Consider the following 18,645-nt stretch of genomic DNA (forward strand, 5'->3'; position numbering starts at 1 on the left):
GGAGAGACAGAGAGAAAGAGTTTAAGTTCACTGGTTTACTGCTCAAATGACTGCAATGGCCAGAGCTGAGCCAATCCAAAGCCTGGAACCAGGAGACTCCTGCAGGTCTCCCACACAGGCGCAAGGTCCCAAGGCTCTGGCCCACCCTCTACTGCTTTCCAGGAGCACAAGCAGGGAACTGGATGTAAAATGGAACAGTCAGGACACAAACGCGTCCATATGGGATCCCAGCGCATGCAAGTTGAGGACTCAGACACTGAGCCATCATGCTAGGCCCTATATATCTAATAAGCAACAATACTACATACTAAATCAATATGTTGTCATCAGTATTACAGAATCAAAATATCTGCAAAATACACCTTAAGGAAATACTAACATATACTATGACAGTACCTGTAGTATAACCAATATTTATTTCAGAACCAATGTTAGAGTCAACAGATAAAATACAAATACAACAATTTTTTTTTGCAATTATAACGAAAGCAAATGGATGTACCTCCTCCTCTTCCGCTGCCTGAGATTCACGAAGAGCTGTGGGGAATGCTCGAGGGGTAAAGTTGATCTTGATACTGCCAGCAGAGCGAGGAGCAGGAATGCTGTCTTCCTTTAACTTCTCAAAGAATATATTGCCTGAATCTCTCCCTTCAAAAATGATGGTAAGCAAATGTCACTTATTTCACACTTTTTAGTGTGCCAAACTGACTTTGAAGCTAATTCCAAATAAGCCAGAAGTGTTTTCAGCAAGAAGGAACAGACTGTCCATCTCTGATAATATGGCAGGTAGCTGTCTGTTCTTCCGTCAGTGACTCCCGCTACTCTACCTTTATTCTGCCACAGCGTCTGGTCACATCATAAACAGGAGGACGCCCTGAGCAACGCTATACCAACCTGAGACAGGCACCTAGACCAAGGCACCTTGGCCAGCAGCACTTCTGTTTACTTAGGCACCAACAGCAATGTCTCCTACATATGTCCTTGAGACCATATAGAAGCCTTTCAGCGACTACAGAGATCTAATGACACTAGGCAAAGGCTACAAATGGAAACCTACATGATATTATAATAGTGGTTAGGTGTCATGGTTGTAAAATTAATGTAAGAGGGGACTGGAGCTGTGGCATAGCACATCGAACCACTGCCCGTGATGTCTGTCATATCAGTATTCCTTGTGCCTGCCGCATCCAGTCTCAGCTGCTCCACCTCTGACCCAGGTCCCTGTTAACGCACCTAGGAAAGCACAGAAGATGAGCAGGTGCCTGGGCCCCTGCCACCCTGGTGGGAGACCTAGATGGAATTTCAGGCACCTGGTTTCAACCTGCCTCAGTCTTGGCTGCTGCAGTCCTTTGGGGGAAGTGAGTGAGAGGACAGATCTCTTTGTCCATCTCTGCACTTCTGTAGCTCTGCTTTTCAAACAAAAACAGATCTACACATATAAATATACATATAAAAGAAAACAACCTAAGAGTAGCAATCAATCTATGCTAGTCTAAAAGAGAGGAAATGTAGCTTTAAAATAACCCATAAAAGTATCCAAGATTATGATAAAAAAATGTAAGTATCAAAACTGGGGGTGGGTGGAAGATGTGCAGCAAAACAACACGCAACAATATTACTGACAGGAAACAAACCAATAATAAAGAATGACCAGTAAAACAAACAACAGCAACAGCAACAAAACCTGTGACAGTGGCTGAGTAGCCACTTCCTAGGAGGTGAGCATGGAAAATGGTCTCCTGGACCCAGAGATGGCAGCCAAGCGATGTGATGGCAGAGGGGAACCGCACCAGCCGGGATGGCCTTATGGTACTGAGTCATCCACCAAACCTACATGAATCACTGTACAGTACAAACTGCTATATTACAGAGCACCGAAAGGCTATCCTGTTGCATCTGTATTTTTAGATCTCTTTATTACAGTGGTTAGCTTGAATTATCTAAATATACTGTCCCAAGAATTTTATACCCAAGTAAATTATTGCTTACTTATGAGTGCAATTTCCAGGTATGTGGTGACTCAATCCACATCACTTAACCAGCTTTTCTAAGTAAATTACACAAAGAAATGTTCTAGAACATGAAAAGTGACAAGATTGGGAATTTGGAGGGCAAAAATGTAAAAAGGCTGGGCTTTCTAAAAACAGTGGAGAGCATACCAAAAATATTAACAATATTTTAGTAATTTATTTATTTGAAAGGAAAAGGAATAATGAAAGGGAGAGGATGGGTGGGGGAAAGAGAAAGAAAAACAGAGGTAGGGGAGGAGACAGACAGAGAGAGAGAAATATGAATTTTCCACATATTCTTAAAGGCTGGAGGAGGAAGCTGGGAACCAGGGGCAGCCAAGCACAGCAGCCAGCCTTGCTGCCTCCCAGGGACTACGCTAACAGCAGGACGCGGGAGCCAGGAGTCAGAGTCAGCTATTCCACCGAGGCACTCTACCACGGGCATGGGACATGGGCAACTCAGGCCAAATGCCTGCCCCTTCTAATTGCTTTCTCTTTCATATTTTAAATCCCTTCATTAGTGTGTTCAATTTCCTGAACTATTTTCTTGGTCATAGTCTAACCATGTATTTACATTTTTATTTTACTCATTTCCATTTTATTTCTTTTCCTAAGCTTTATTGATTTTTTATTGGCAAGACAGGTTTACACAGAGGACAGACAGAGAGAACTTTCATCCACTGCTTTACTCCCTAAATGACCACAACAGCTGGAGCTGAGTCAAGCCAGAAGTCAGGTGTGTCTTCCGGGTCTCCCATGTGGGTGCAGGATTCCAAGGCTTTCGGCCATCTTCCACTGCTTTTCCAGGCCACAAGCAGGAAACTGAAATTGAAGTGGAGCAGCCAAGACATGTACCAGCGCCTATATGGGTTCCTGGCACTTGCAAGGGAAGACTTAACCAACTGAGCCATTGTGTCGGGCCCTGTGTTCTGGTTTAATGATTAAAATGTGTTTTCATTTTTGAGAACACTGTTTCTTTCGTTTTCTTTGGCCCTTTACGTTACCAAATTGTTCCAAGACACATTATTCTGTTTCTTTCAACCAATTTTCTTATTTCCTTCAGACCTACATTTAGCCCATATTTTCAGGAGTACCTAGTTCTCCTAGAAAATGTAGGCACCTGGGCCTGGGGTGATGGCTCAGTGGCTAAATCCTCATCTTGCAAACAGCAAGATGCCATAAAGGTTTTTGTCCTCGTTGCTCTATTTCCCATCTAGCTCCCTGCCTGCGGCCTTGGAAAGCAGTAGAGGACGGGCCTAAGCCTTGGGACCCTGCACCCACGTGGGAGACCTGGAAGGGGATCCTGGCTCCTGTGTCTGAAAAGGCTCAGTTCCGGCCATTGCAGCCATCTCGGGAGTGAACCGGCGGACAGATCTTTCTGTTTTTCCTTCTCTCTGTATATCTGCCTTTCTGATAAAAATCAATAAATCTTAAAAGAAGAAGAAACTGTAGGCTCCTTTCTCCTCTCACCAAGTTTTTAGAGGCAAACAAGTTGATCGCTAAGTAAGTCCAAACTAGTTCAACAGGACCTAGCATTGTGGTATAACAGGACAAACTGCTGCTCGCCACGCCAGCATCCAGTCTCAGAATGCTAGTTTGAGCTCCTGGCTGCTCTGTTTCTGATCCAGTTTTCTGTTGACTGTTCTGTTATTTTTTTTAATTTTTTTTTAAAGATTTATTTATTTTTTTACAAAGTCAGATATACAGAGAGAAGGAGAGACAGAGAAGATCTGTCTGATGATTCACTTCCCAAGTGACCACATCGACCAGTGCTGCACCGATCCAAAGCCAGGAGCCTGGAGCTTCTTCTGGGTCTCCCACATGGGTTCAGGGTCCCAAGGCTTTGGGCTGTCATTCATGCCCTCCCAGGCCACAAGCAGGGAGCTGGATGGGAAGCAGGGAGCTGAATGGGAAGCAGAGTAGCAGGGACACAAATCCACAGCCATATGGAATTCTGGCGCTTGCAAGGTGAGGATTTAGCCACTTAGTTATGACACTGGGCCCTCCTTTTTCTTCTTTTTTTCTTTTTAAAGGTTTATTTATTTTTATTATCTGAAAGAGAGTAACAGAGAGGAGGACAAAGAAACAGGTGTCTTCCCAAGTGTCTACACCAGCTGGAGATGAGCCAGGCTGAAGGCCGAAGCTTGGCGTGCCAGCTGCATCTCCCACATGGCTGGGAGGGGTCCAAGTATCTGGGCCACTTTCTGTTTTCCCAGGCACATTAGCAGGGTGCTGAATCAAAAGTGAGGCAGGTGGGACTCGAACTAGTGCTCCAGTATACCAGCCCTGCTCTGCTCTTGTGAACTCTTGTTTATTCTTTGATCAGCTCCACAGTGTTTCCGCTACTATACCTTGATGCTAACACTTCAAATCAAGTAGAGTAAGTCCTTTTTTTGTTCTAATTTTTAAAAATTACTTTCGGTATTCTAGATCATTTACATGAACTTATCAGAGACAGATAGTCTAGTGGCAAAAATGCCCATTCCCCACAATAAACCGCTAGGTTCCACTCTGGACTGAAGCCCCAGACTGCAGGTTCCTGCCAGTGCAGACCCTGGGAGGGAACAGCGATGCTGGAAGAGGTTGAGTTCCTGTCAGTCATGTAGGGGAGCTGGACTGAGTGCCCATTTCCTAGCTTAGGCCCTGGCCACGCCCTGGCCATTGTGGACATCACGAAGCAGCAGGTGGGAACTTTCTACCACCACCTCAAATAAATAAACATAAAACTAAAAGGGCCTGGAATGATGGCTCAGCTGGCTCAGCCTCCCCTCATGTGCTGACTGCTCCACTTCCCATCTGGCTTCCTTCTTGTGGTCTGGAAAAGCAGAGGAGGATGGGCTAAGGCCTTGGGACCCTGCACCCACATGGGAGAACCAGACGAGGCTCCTTGTTCCTGGCTTCTGGCTTCAGATCAGCTCTGGCTGTTGAGGACATCTGGGGAATGAACCAGTGGACGGAAGCTCTTTCTCTCAGTAAGTCTGTCTTTCTAATAAAAATGAATAAATCTTCTTAAAAAAAACTAAAAAAAATTAACTCATCAAAATCTTACTGGAATTTGTTAAAATTTCATTGAATTTATAAATCAAAGTAAAGATAAGCAGCATTTTAACCAAAACGAATTTCCAATTTACAAACATACCATATCTCATGTGAGTCCTTTTAAATATCCCTCAATAATTTATTCTCCACCTTTCAGCTATTACACATTATATTTTGCTTAAATTTATTCCTAAATAGGGCCCAGTGTGATAGCGTAGTGGTTAAAGTCCTTGCCTTCAACATGCCAGAATCCCATATGGTCGCTGGTTCTAATCCCAGCTGACCTACTTCCCATCCAGCTCCCTGCTTGTGTCCTGGGAAAACAGTCTAGGACGGCCCAAAGCCCTGTGACTCTGTACCCGTGTGGGAGACCCAGAAGAGGCTCCTGGCTTCGGACTGGCTCCGCCCCAGCCATTGTGGCCGCTTGGGGAGTGAATCATCCGACAGAAGAAGATCTTCCTCCCTCTCCTCCTCTCTGTATATCTGACTTTCCAAATTAAAAAAAATATATATGGGCCCGGCGCGATGGCGCAGTGGTTAAGGTACTCGCCTTGCACGCCCTGGGATCCCATATGGCCGCCGGTTCAATCCCAGCATCCCCGCTTCCCATCCAGCTCCCTGCCTGTGGCCTGGGAAAGCATTTGAGGAAGGCCCAAAGCTTTGGGACCCTAAGAGGCTCCTGGCTTCAGATCGGCGCAGCACCGGCTGTTGCGCTCACTTGGGGAGTGAATCATCGGATGGAAGATCTTCCTCTCTGTCTCTCCTCTCTGTATATCTGCCTTTCCAATAAAAACAAAATAAATCTTTAAAATATATATATATATATTAAAAAAAGATCATTCCTAAATAGGTTGTTTCATAGTACTATTATAAAATGACTATATAATTTTCCAGTTTTCAGGTGTTGGTAAATAAGCTTACAGAAGGCCTTAACAATTTTATATGCTTAAACCTTGTTAAATTCACTTATTTATAGCACCAATTTTGGATATTTCTAGAGATTTCTGCTTAGTTATCTTCAAATATACAGTTTTACTTATTTTAATAAAATTCTTTCATTCACAAAATTTTTTTAAACTTTTTTTTTCAAGATTTATTTATTTATTGGAAAGTCAGATATACAGAGAGGAGGAGAGACAGAGAGGAAGATCTTCCATCCGATGATTCACTCCCCAACTGAGCCCAACGGCCGACGCTATGCCGATCCAAAGCCAGGATCCAGGAACTTCTTCCAAGTCTCCTACATGAGTGCAGGGTCCCAAGGCTTTGGGCCATCCTTGACTGCTTTCCAGGCCACAAGCAGGGAGCTGGATGGGAAGTGGAGCTGCTAGGATTAGAACCAGCGCCCATATGGGATCCTGGCATGTTCAAGGCAAGGACTTTAGTCGCTAGGCCATGCAGCCGGGCCCCACAAAATTTTTTTTTAATTTGAAAGGTGGAATTATATACAGAGAAGGAGAGACAGAGACAGCTTCCACCCACTAGTTCACTCTCTAACAGAACACGACAGTCTAACCTGGGCCAGTCCAAAACCAGCAGCCAGGGCAGGGGTCCAAGAACTTGAGTTACCCTTCACAGCTTTCCTAGGCCATATGCAGGGAGTTGCCTTGCAAATAGAGCAGCTGGAATTTGAGCCAGCGTCCATATGTGATGCTGGTACTGTTAAGCCCAAAAGATCCCCGAACTGTGGACAGACAGGTTCCACATGCAACAATGCAAAAGCAAAGAAACTTTATTGCTAGCTTGAGCTGGGGTCCATGTCTCATCCACCGCAGTGGAGTCTTGACAAGGACCCCGCTGGTCTCTTGCAGACTCTTTTTATTCCCTCCCTATGCTGTGCAGTCTTTATCTCGGTCATGTACAACTCGTACCAGTGTAGGCCACATTCCCATGCAACCCGTACCAGTGCACACCACATTCCCCTTGCAGACGTGTGGCTGCCCCTGACTGGTCCATCTCCAAGGTTGTTCCCCCGTCCACTCCATCACTCTGAGGAAAATGCAACTTTGAAGAGAAGTGAGACTTAGGCCGACTCCCCGACCTTAGGCCTATCATGGCATCAGTCCTGCTCTTCAGGCAGCAAAGCCAAGCAATGATTACAGAAGCCAAATATAGCGGTTATGCTAACAGTTAAGAAACTCCCTTATCACTATTGTTGCTAAGAGTAAAATCCCTGCCACCCAGCCTTATACCCCCAACTCCACAGTGTCTCAGGCAGAAGCTCCACCTCATATGCTACAGCACTAACCCCAATAGTGTTATTTCTTTCTAACCTTTATGTCTTTCATTTCTTCTTCTTTTAATATAGTAATTAGGACCTCATGTACACTGTTGGATAGAATCAGTGAAACTGGATATTCTTTTTTTTTTAATTTATTTTATTTTTATTGGAAAGTCAGAAAAGAAGGAGAAACAGAGAGGAAGATCTTCCGTCCATTGAGTCACTTCCCAACCAACCACAACGGCCAGAACTGCACGGAGCCAAAGCCAGGAGCTCGGAGCTTCTTCTCTGTCTCCCATGTGGGTGCAGGGTCCCAAGGCTTTGGGCCATCCTCAACTGCTTTCCCAGGCCACAAGCAGGGAGCTGGATGGGAAGTGGGGCTGCTAGGATGAGAAGCAGCACCCATATGGGATCCTGGTGTGTTCAAGGCGAGGACTTTGGCTGCGAGATAACTGCACTGGGCCGGAAATTGGATATTCTTGACTTACTGGATGTATGAGGCAAAATACCAAAAATGTCCTCAGCTAATAGATTTGCTGTTTGTCTCATGAACAAAGTCCTTATCAGAAAGATCCTTTCTATTGCTAATTTCCTGAAAAATTTTTATCAGACGCGTGACGGATTTTGTCAAACACGTTTCTAAAACCTGAAAAGTTGCCCACTTACGGCTATAGGCTGGCCTAGTTCCAGCGTTGCAGTCAGAACCAGCAGATGGAAGATCCCTTTCTTTCCTAACTCCACATTTCAAACATATAAATAAATATATAAATACACCTTTAAAAATAAACAGAACAGCATCACATGAGTATACAGCTCACCAACAGGACTCACTTTCCCAGAAAATTAATTAAAGTAATCACAGTACCTTTCGGGGTGAGACTGCTGGGTGCTACATTTCTAGTAAGACTTTTATGTTTGAATTTCTTCCTTTCTTCTTCCATTTGCTTCTTTTGGCATAATTTGTCTTGTTTCTGAATTTTTTTCTTCTCTTCAGCTTTTCCTCGATTTTCTTTCCAGGCTTCCAATTCTTCAGTTGCTTTTTTCCGTTCATTGTCTTTAATACTCTCTATTTTCTTCCTCTCTTCTTCTTCAATCTGTAAAAGTAATAATTAAGAAATACTTTAAGAGATCCAAAAAGCAGTATTCTTAACAAAGAAATTCGTGGGCCCGGCACGGTGGCGCAAGTGGTTAAGGTCCTTGCCTTGCACGCCCGGGATCCCATATGGGCGCCGGTTCTAATCCCGGCAGCCCCGCTTCCCATCCAGCTCCCTGCCTGTGGCCTGGGAAAGCAGTCGAGGACGGCCCAAAGCTTTCGGGACCCTTCACCCGCGTGGGAGACCCGGAAGAGACTCCTGGCTTCGGATCGGCATAGTATCGGCCCGTTGCGCTCACTTGGGGAGTGAATCATCGGACGGAAGATCTTCCTCTCTGTCTCTCCTCTCTGTATATCCGCCTTTCCAATGAAAAAAATAATAAAAATAAATCTTTAAGAAAAAAAAAAAGATTTACTTTTATTGGAAAGTCAGAGATACAGACTCTCTGTATCTCAGAGATACAGAGAGGAGGAGAGACAGAGAGGAAGATCTTCTATTTGCTAATTCACTGATGCCCACTCTGATTTAGCTCCAGTAATTGTAGTCATTAGAGGAGAAAGCCAGCAGGTAGATCTTTCTATCCTTCTCTCATTTGGGAGAAAGGACCAGTGCATAAAAGATATTTCTCCTTTTCCATCTCTCTCTGGCTCCCTGATTTGCTGCCTTTCAAATCAACAATAACAAAAATTTTTTTTTCAGAGCTACAATATGGTTCAGCTTTTCAAGATTTATTTATTTATTAAATGGAAAGATTTATTTATTTATTAAATGGAAAGACGTACAGAGAGGAGAGAGAGGAAGAGCTTCTGTTCGAGGATTCACTCCCCAAGTGGCCACATGGCCAGAACTGATCCAATCAGGAGCCAGGAGCTTCTTCCGGGTCTCGGGGGGGGGGGGCAGGGGGGATGGTGGGGGGGGGCAGGGTCCTAAGGCTTTAGGCCACCCTCTACTGCTTTCCCAGACCAAAAGCAGGGAGCTGGATGGGAAGCAGGGCTGCCGGGATAAGAACTGGTGCCTATATGGGATGCTGATACGTGCAAGGTGAGGACTTTAGCCACAGTGGGCCCTATGTAATTTCATACCTCATTGGTAAATTGTTATTAGAAAAAATAACAACAGGTATTATCAAGGATAATATTGGGTAAAGTTATAAAAAAAAAAGCCACTTTATATTACTGGGGATTAATGAAAACAATGCAAACACAGAAGAGTTTATTCTAGGGGGAAAAAAGTGCTTGCAACCAACCACCCATTTCTAGCTAGGATAATGACCTGGCTGGCACATTTACCACCATGAAGCTGGCTCAAAGAACCCAGCACTGTTGGTGGCAAAATGAGAGGACTCATTTCTGGGTGTGGTAAAGTGAAAAATCAACAGTTTTGGCGAGTTAAGAGTGGCAGTTTCAGTTGTAAACGAAAAGGGAAAATTTGCAGTTGAGCCTCATTCAGGATGAGTCTATAATGAGTCAGAATTTAAGTGAAAGATTATATAAGAGAGGGCCCGGCAGCATGGCCTAGCGGCTAAAGTCCTCGCCTTGAACACACCGGAATCCCATATGGGCACCGGTTCTAATCCCAGCAGCTCCACTTCCCATCCAGCTCCCTGCCTGTGGCCTGGAAAGCAGTCGAGGACGGTCCAAAGCCTTGGGACCCTGCACCCTTGTGGGAGATCCAGAGGAGGCTCCTGGCTTCAGACTGGCTGAGCTACAGCCATTGTGGCCACTGAGGGAGTGAATCAGCAAACGGAAGATCTTCCTCTCTGTCACCTCCTCTCTGTATGTCTGAATTTCCATTAAAAAAATGCAATAATTAAAAAAAAAAAAAAAAGAAATGGCCTCAATCAAGATGAATAAAATGCAGCTACATTAAGGCTACACTGTTTTTATTTTTATTTATTTATTTTTTTTCATTGGAAAGGCAGATATACAGAGAGGAGAGACAGAGAGGAAGATCTTCCGTCCGATGATTCACTCCCCAAGTGAGCGCAACGGGCCGATGCTATGCCGATCCGAAGCCAGGAGCCTCTTCCGGGTCTCCCACGCGGGTGCAGGGTCCCAAAGCTTTGGGCTGTCCTCGACTGCTTTCCCAGGCCACAGGCAGGGAGCTGGAAGGGAAGCGGGGCTGCCGGGATAGAACCGGCGCCCATATGGGATCCCGGGCGTGCAAGGCAAGGACCTTAACCACTGCGCCACTGCGCCGGGCCCCAACACACCAATCTTTTTTTTTTTTTTTTTTTACACACCAAGAATTCCAGCAGCAGACAAGGCCTCTAACCTCTAACCTGAGGGGTTTTAACATCCCATGCAGATTTGGGACAAACTTGGGATAAGACTCCCACAAATGCTGAGCAGCAACAACACAGCAAGCAGACACGCGGCAGACCTGTCTCAGGACTGCCATCTGGTGCTGACATAGCAGAAGTGCACACAGACCCGCCTGGAATTTCTGGCAGTCCTATTTATGAAGACTGGAGCAAACTGATACTCCTTCAACGCACAGCCGATGCCATATGTCCGCACGAATCAAGACATCTTCTGAAAAGAATCATGACCTCACCTACTGAACAAAATAAAGTTTTAAAAAGCAGTCAGCAACCAACATATGCAAATTGCCAGATGCAGAATTCAAATGACTGCTTTAAGGAAGTTTAATCAGATTGAGGGAAACTCAGAGAAATAAAATAATTACAGATTCTTTCAGTCACTTCTGTCAAAATGAGAATTAAAGATAAGAAACCACTTATATAAATCAGTCAGAAAAGTACTTAAAGAGAGAAAGTTAGGGGTCAACGTCATGGCATACTGGAGTTAAGTTGCCACTGGCATCCCTGGCATCTGATCTGGGTGCAAACTTGGGTGCCAGGTATTGACCTTCTGGTTCAGGTCTCTGCTAATGCCTTGGGAAAAACAGCAGAAGATAGTCCAACTGCTTGGGTCCATGCCTCCCATGTGGGAAACCCACACGAAGCTCCTGGTTCAGGCCTGGTTTAACCCAAATGGTTGAAGGCCACATGAAGAGTGAACCAGAGAATGGAAGATCTACGTATGTACGTGTGTGTGTGTGTGTGTGTGTGTGTGTGTGTGTGTGTGTGTGTGTGTGTGTGTGTATCTTTTTCTTTCTGTGTGTCCATCTGTCTGCTTCTCCATCTTTTTGTAATTCTTTCAAATTAGTAAGTAGGGCCTTGTGCGGTAGCCTAGTGGCTAAAGTCCTCACCTTGCACACACCAGGCTGCCGGTTCTAATCCCAGCAGTTCCACTTCTCATCCAGCTCCCTGCTTGTGGCCTGGGAAAGCAGTTGAGGACGGCCCAAAGCCTTGGGACCCTGCACCTGCGTGTGGGAGACCCGGAAGAAACTCCTGGCTCCTGGTTTCGGGTGGGCTAAGCTGCAGTCATTGTGGCCACTTGGAGAGTGAACCTGGAGATAGAAGATATTTCTGTTTCTCCTTCTCTCTGTAAATCTGACTTTCCAATAAAAATGAATAAATCCTTAAAAAAAATAAATAAGTAAAACTTTAAAAGACAAAGACAGAGAGGTAAGGTAGATGAGTAGTTTCCTAGAGCCAGGATTCTGAAAATTACTGCTAATGGGTATTGATTCTCTTTCTGAGGTGATAAAAAATATTCACAAATTGACTGTGATGATGCTGTATAATTCCAAATATATTAAAAACCACTAAATTCTATACTTCAAGAGGGTTAATTATGTGGCATAGGAATTCTGTGTCAAAAAACACACTGTTTAAATCTTTCTCTACTGACTAAAGGCTTTAATGGTTAAAAAAAAAAAGAGTACTTTTTCACTATTTTGGTTTAATCTATATTTTTTATAGAATTAATATTTATTTATTCTTATTGGAATGACAGATTTATATAGAGGAGAGACAGAGAAAGAATCTCCATGAGCTGGTCACTCTCTAGGTGGTTGCAACGGCTGGAGCTGAGCCAATCTGAAGCCAGGAGCCAGGAACCTCCTCCATGTCTCCCACACGGGTGCAGGGTCCCAAGGCTTTGGGCCATCCTCGACTGCTTTCCCAAGCCACAAGCAGGGAGCTGGAAAGGGAAATGCAGCAGCCACTATATGGACCCATATGGGATCCCGATGCATGCAATAGGCTACCACGCTGGGCCCACTATTAATTCTTCAGACTATGGCATCCTACAGCTTACCTTCATCATGACATCCAGGGCGTACTTTTGATCTTCTCGCCTTGCCACAGCTTTTGCTTCCACAGCTTCCTTTGCTCTCTCTTGTGCTTGTAAAATAGATTCTTCTCTTATCCTCTGCATCATCTCTTTGTCAACTGAAATGTAAGGAATATTGTCAAGTTAAGATTATGAAAAACTCGGGCCCGGCGCGGTGGCGCAAGTGGTTAAAGGTCCTCGCCTTGTACGCCCGGGATCCCATATGGGCGCCGGTTCTAATCCCGGCAGCCCCGCTTCCCTTCCAGCTCCCTGCCTGTGGCCTGGGAAAGCAGTCGAGGACGGCCCAAAGCTTTGGGAACCTGCACCCGCGTGGGAGACCCGGAAGAGGCTCCTGGCTTCGGATCGGCATAGCATCGGCCCGTTGCGCTCACTTGGGGAGTGAATCATCGGATGGAAGATCTTCCTCTCTGTCTCTCCTCTCTGTACATCTGCCTTTCCAATAACAAAATAATAAAAATAAAAATCTTTAAAAAAAAAGATTATGAAAAACTCATTTTGGGACATAACCGCTTAACATACTGATCCATTATGAGATTCTTTCAGACTCAATGTCACAAGAAGACACAGAAATATTTTTTAATAGCAGACTGGTCAAGAAGCTAACATTAGAAGGTAAGCAGTGAACTGTGGTAATAACGAATTGCCACAGAATGTGCTGTGAGGAAGAAGAAAAAGAAATGGGGAAGAGAAACCAGAGGAGGAGGAAATGAGAGGAAAGAAGGGAATAAGAGGGGAAGGAGACGGTGTATGGACAAGATCTTTATCATCCTCCTCTACACAGAAACTAGGCTTACTTGCTTTTAAACCTGATCACAATAAATAATCACTATGAAAAAAAAGGGGGTTTAAATCACTCTAAACGATCCACTGTCTTCACAAGTGTAGAGCAGTAAGTTATATACAGAGTGTAGGCTAGAAAAATTTTAAATTAACATGATGGGTCCAGCACGATGGCTCAACTGCCTACCCTTTTACAAGCGCTGGGATCCCATGTGCACGCTGGTTTGTGTCCCAGCTGCTCCACGTTTCCATCCAGCTTCCTCCTCACGGCTTAGGATAGCAGTGGAGGACAGCCCACGTTCTTGCCAGCCTACACTCATGTGGGAGACCCGGAAGAAGCAGCTCCTGGCTTCTGGCTTTAGATCGGCTCAGCTCTGACAGTTGTGGCCGCTTAGGGAGTGAACCAGCAGATAAAAGAGCTTCCTGTCTCTCCTCTCTGTAAATCTGCCTTTCCAATAAAGATAGAAACACATATTTAAGAAAAAAAATTACCATAACATGCCACACAAGGGTGCTTCAGAAACTTCATGGTTTTGGTAAAATAAAAAAATGGTTAAAAAGCCAAACGCAATTTTTTTTTTCTTTGAGGATTTATTTATTTGAAAGAGTTATGGAGCGAAAGAGAGAAACACAGACAGAGCTTCCATCAGCTGGTTCACTCCCTGAATGGCCAAAACAGCTGGGACCGGGCCAGGGCAAAGCTAGGAGCCAGAAGTTCTGGGTCTCCTGAGTGGGTGGGAGGGACCCAGGCACTTGGCCTACCTTCTGCGGCTTTTGCAGGGACATTAACAGTGAGCTGAATGAGACATGGACATGCTGGTACTTCAGCATGACCTGCAGGGCCAGCCCTAGCAGTTTCTCATAATAAACATTTTCCATTTTGAGGAGCCCTCCTATGCACAGATTTCAAAGCTTTTTGCATTAAAAAAAGGTTAGCTTATAATCACACCCTTCCTTAAACACTCTGCTTTCCTGGAAAGGCAGACTCAGTAGCAGACAGACATCTTCCATCTACTAGCTTGTTTGCCAAATGTCCACTCTCAGGAGCCTGGGATGCAATCCAGGTCCCCCAGGAGAGTGAAGGGGAGTCAAGCGTTTGAGCCTCCACCTGCTGCCTCCCAGGCCGTGCACTAGGAAGCTGGAATCATCAACAGAGCCAAGACTCCACCCTAGGCCTGCTAGGACAGTAGGCAGGCATTCCAAGCAGGGAGCTGGATGGGAAGTGGAGCAGTCGGGACAGGAACTCGTGTCTGTCTGTGATTCTGGCATATGCAAGACAAGGACCTTGGCCACTAGGCTACCGTGCCTGGCCCCTAATCTGGTTCCTTCCACAGAAAAAGTTGGTCAATCCTGATTAAAGTAGTCAAAACTCCAAATGATTAACCATATAGTCATGAACACGGAGTGTCTAGCGTTTTCCAGTGAGCACTAAGGTATGAAACAGGGAGACCATGATTTAAGAAAGAGAATTCTCTGCCCAGTGCTAGAGAAGGGAGGCCTCAGGGTAAGAGACTCTGCCAAGGAAGGAGCCATTTTGTGCTAGAAAATATGAAGAGTGTAACAGGTTTTCTGATAGAATCATTTATATCGATAAGATGATGACCAAACCATTTCCTGGAGAAACGTGTTGGCCAGCAGGGCCGACAGAGACACAGATGCAAACAGCAAAGTCAGCGATTCCCAAACTAGAACTCCACTGGTGTCACCTGGGGGGCTCTGGCCTCCAGCTCCCTCCCCTGCCCCTGCGCCTGCCTGCTTGCTTGCTTCTAAATAACACAGGAGAATAATGGTCACCCTAACTTCACATTAAGATGGTAAGAAAGAGTCTAAACCTATTGCGGTGTTTACGTTCGCTCGGGGCTGAGCAGTGAGAACTCTGACTGCTTTGAGTGCACAGGCAAGGCGAAGACTTTAGCCACTAGGCTATGGAACCAGGTCCATAAAACTCTTCCATTCTTAATTCAGTTTAAGGCCAGAGGCACGGGAGACTTTCCGGGAAGGAGAGACAACATGTTAAAAAAATTATATATGACAATTAGCAGAGGAAAGAACACAAAAAGCCGAAGCTGCAGGGGACCATCACTGACCCGCAAAGCCGACGTGGACAGCAGGACAGAGACCACGTTGCGCCCTCACCACAGGGATCTCCGCTCGGGCTGGGCACCACAGGCTCTGGAAGGCTGCTGAACAGGCTCTACCCCTCGGCTCCACCGCCAGCAAGTGAGCTGACGGGAACTGTGTCATTTTCAACCTTCACAGGTGACTCCAGTCAGTAACCAGGGTGGAGAAACGGTTCTCCAGAGGCACGTGACTTGAGCTTCACTTCCGGTGGGCAGTTACTAGCTGTGGATCCTCTGCCAATCACTCCGCTCCTCTGTGGGCCAACAGTAGCCTCACCCGTAAAAATAAAAATAACGCATAACACTATGTCCACGGACGGTTGCTCTAAAGATCAGAAGATATGGAAACGCCAAACACAGAGCGAGTTCTCAGGGATGGCCTCAGCAGACGGATTTGCCCCCTAACACACAAGCCTACTGTGCTCCAAGCCAGGGAGATTCAATCTTCACCCAGGCTTATTCAATTTAAGTATCAGCTGGAGCACTTTACCTCATTTAATCCACCTCCTATGCATAACTAAAGGACTTAAGAAAATGCCATTTTGGGGTCAGTGCTGTGCTTCAGGCCAGTTTGAGCCCTGGCCTCTACAGCTCCAATCCAGTTCCCTACTAACGTACCCGAGGAAGCAGTGGAAGATGCCCCAAGTGACTGAGTAACCCGGACGACGCTCCTGGCTTCCAACAGACCCAACACTGACCTTGGCAGTCACTTGGGAGTGAACCACCGGGTGGGAGGATCTCTCCGTAACTCTGCCTTTCCGATAAATCAGTCTTACACAAAGAAGAAGAAATGCCGCTGGAAAGCACGCTGATTGAAATACTGTTTTGAGTTTAAGGCACTTCAAACAACAACAAAGGAATGGCTTTCTTATCTGCCCAAAAAGAGACTCAAGTATCACGGACACCCCTCCTCTGGCGTTTCACCAACCTAGGAATACTGGTGCTACCACGAGGCAAGACTAGAACAGCCCACAGTGTCTCCACCTCCACCAGGTGGCCCCTTTCCTCGTCCTAAGCCAGCGCATCCCCTCCCTACTAAAAGGATCTATGGCTTCGGGGAGTACTCACCCTTTTTGTCCTGTGAAGTCTTCAAGCACATAATATTAAGAATTCAACAATCTTTTTGCTCGTGAATCTACACAGGTCGGCTTTATTTCACAGTCTCTGCTACGGATCCCAGGAGCGAAGTCTCTTCCACACACACACACACACACACACACACACGCAGAGAATTTTTCAAAAGCTCTAAAGCTGAACTGGCACAACTGGACCCATGAGCGTCTTCAGCACAGCACTTACCACCCGGCAAGCAGAGGGTCTCCCACAGGACGGCTTTTTTTTTGTACAAGGTGAAGACCACGGCGTCATTTCCAATCTTGGCTTTGCTGCTGGCATCGTCTATGGGCGCATAGAGAAACGCCTCGAACAGAAACGGAGGAAAGTTGACCTGTTCGGAAGCGGGTGGGCGAACAGAAGTTAAGTCACACACGTTACAGACACTGCCATGAAGAAATAATGACTGAATAATTTGTCTTGTTCAAGACATGCACTGGGTCACGAGGCGTAAGACGGAGCCCTGAGTAAAACTAACGCCCGAAATGACGACATCTGTCTACAGGTGAGACTCGTTTTTAAGGACAGGCTTACAACTTTTACAGAAGCCTGGGACCGACCCCTGCCCCTCCCCCCACAGGACGCGGCCGGCCCGACTCGCGCTCCCACCTTCAGGTAGTTTTCTGTGCAGAACACGTCCGCATCTCTGACGCAGACACCTCGAAGCGGCAGAGAGAGAAAGACAGCAGTCTCCGTCTGCTGCCAGCTGTAATTGCTAACCTGCAGAGGCATCCCTGGATGGTCCTGAGCCGAAGGCGCTGCGGACAGCGGCTCTAACCCGCCCCGTTGCTAGGGAAGCTGCGGTTACCAGGCGCTAGCTCTTCCGGGTCAAGCCGAGAAGAGGTGCCCCGCAATCCCAGCATGCCCCCCGCGCGCCGGAAACTATCGGCTTCCTACAGGGGTACCTGCATGTGGGCATTGAGCAGTACAGAAGCAACAGGGAGGGGAACCTTTCCTTTCACTGTGCAGGCAACCGTTCGGGGAGGTAGGCCCACCTCTTCTTAAGAGCTTTAAGTCTGAGTATGGGAAGAGATGTGGGCTTGCCTTGTAGGGAAGAACAGCCTGCGAGGCGCCTCGGTGACGTCCATGCACCTTTGTTATCAGGAACTAATTTTGTTAATGAATTTTATTTTTTATAATGATTACATGGTGGATCAGGGTGAGAAGGATCGAAGTTTAGGGGAAATTGGGTGAACCCATTGCTTCCAAATTCGCTATTTCTTCTTGTTTCTGGGAGGAAGGGGAAAGACTAAAGGGTAAACCACTCACTGCTTTCCACACTGAGATCAGAACAACAGTTATTAAGAATGAGCACCGTTTCCTGTTCAGGAAATGCCCTGGTGCTTCTCTGTTACAGTCTAAAAATCTGGTCCACTGGTTGGCTACCAAAAACGCATACGTGGGCTTTGCTGCAAGGTTTCAGAAACGGTGAGGACAGACTCAGGGACTCGCTTTGCAAATGCAAGGATGAGTTGGATCTACGCTGAATCACCTTAAGGTGACATGTGTAGATTTCTGAACTTTTGCACCGCCAACATGTTTAAGGAACCTGCGACCCCTGCTCTTAAACCCATAATCATGTTAGTGATTGAGCCATGATTTTAAAATCCAAAAAAAAAAAAAAAAGACTGAATTGGAAATGAAGACTTACCAAGAAACAGAGATCTTCCATTTGCTGGTTCACTCCAATTGGTCACAACAGCTGAGGCTGAGCTGATAAGGAGTCAGTAGCCTCCTCCGGGTCTCCCATGCAGGTGCGAGGTTCCAAGACTTTAGGCCATCCTCCACTGCTTTCCCAGGCAGTTAAGCGGGAGTTGGCTGGGAAGTTGAGCATCTGGGACACGAACCAGTGCCCATATGGGATGCCAGTGCTGCAAAGGTGGAGGGTTAGCCAGTTGGGCTATCACAGCAGCCAAAAATTTTCATTTCTTAATGGCCATTCTAATGTAGTTTCCCCCAAGGCTGCTTTCTGTAGACAGGTTTCAAATTACTGGAATATGACACTGATATATGGAGCTCTATAATTAAGTACTTACAAGATGCTTAACACCAAGGAATTTGTATACT

At 46.0% G+C, this 18,645-nt stretch overlaps 1 protein-coding gene across 1 annotated transcript in view; it reads right to left on the reverse strand.

Annotated features, from left to right (window-relative positions):
• The window catches only part of DNAAF4 (dynein axonemal assembly factor 4), a 40,193-nt gene extending 22,813 nt beyond the window's left edge, over positions 1-17,380 (reverse strand). Inside the window, exons 1-5 of the mRNA XM_040968553.1 lie at positions 17,188-17,380; positions 16,765-16,912; positions 12,530-12,663; positions 8,135-8,363; positions 503-648 (exon numbers count right to left, since the gene is read on the reverse strand). Of these exons, the coding sequence (XP_040824487.1) occupies positions 503-648; positions 8,135-8,363; positions 12,530-12,663; positions 16,765-16,912; positions 17,188-17,310 (780 nt within the window). The 5' untranslated portion in view covers positions 17,311-17,380. The remainder of the gene's footprint in view (positions 1-502; positions 649-8,134; positions 8,364-12,529; positions 12,664-16,764; positions 16,913-17,187) is intronic.
• Positions 17,381-18,645: the final 1,265 nt, after the last annotated feature.

This window comes from Ochotona curzoniae, unplaced genomic scaffold (assembly GCF_017591425.1).
Source record: "Ochotona curzoniae isolate NIBS_2020 unplaced genomic scaffold, NIBS_Ocur_1.0 scaffold_4701, whole genome shotgun sequence".
Lineage (NCBI taxonomy): Eukaryota > Metazoa > Chordata > Mammalia > Lagomorpha > Ochotonidae > Ochotona > Ochotona curzoniae.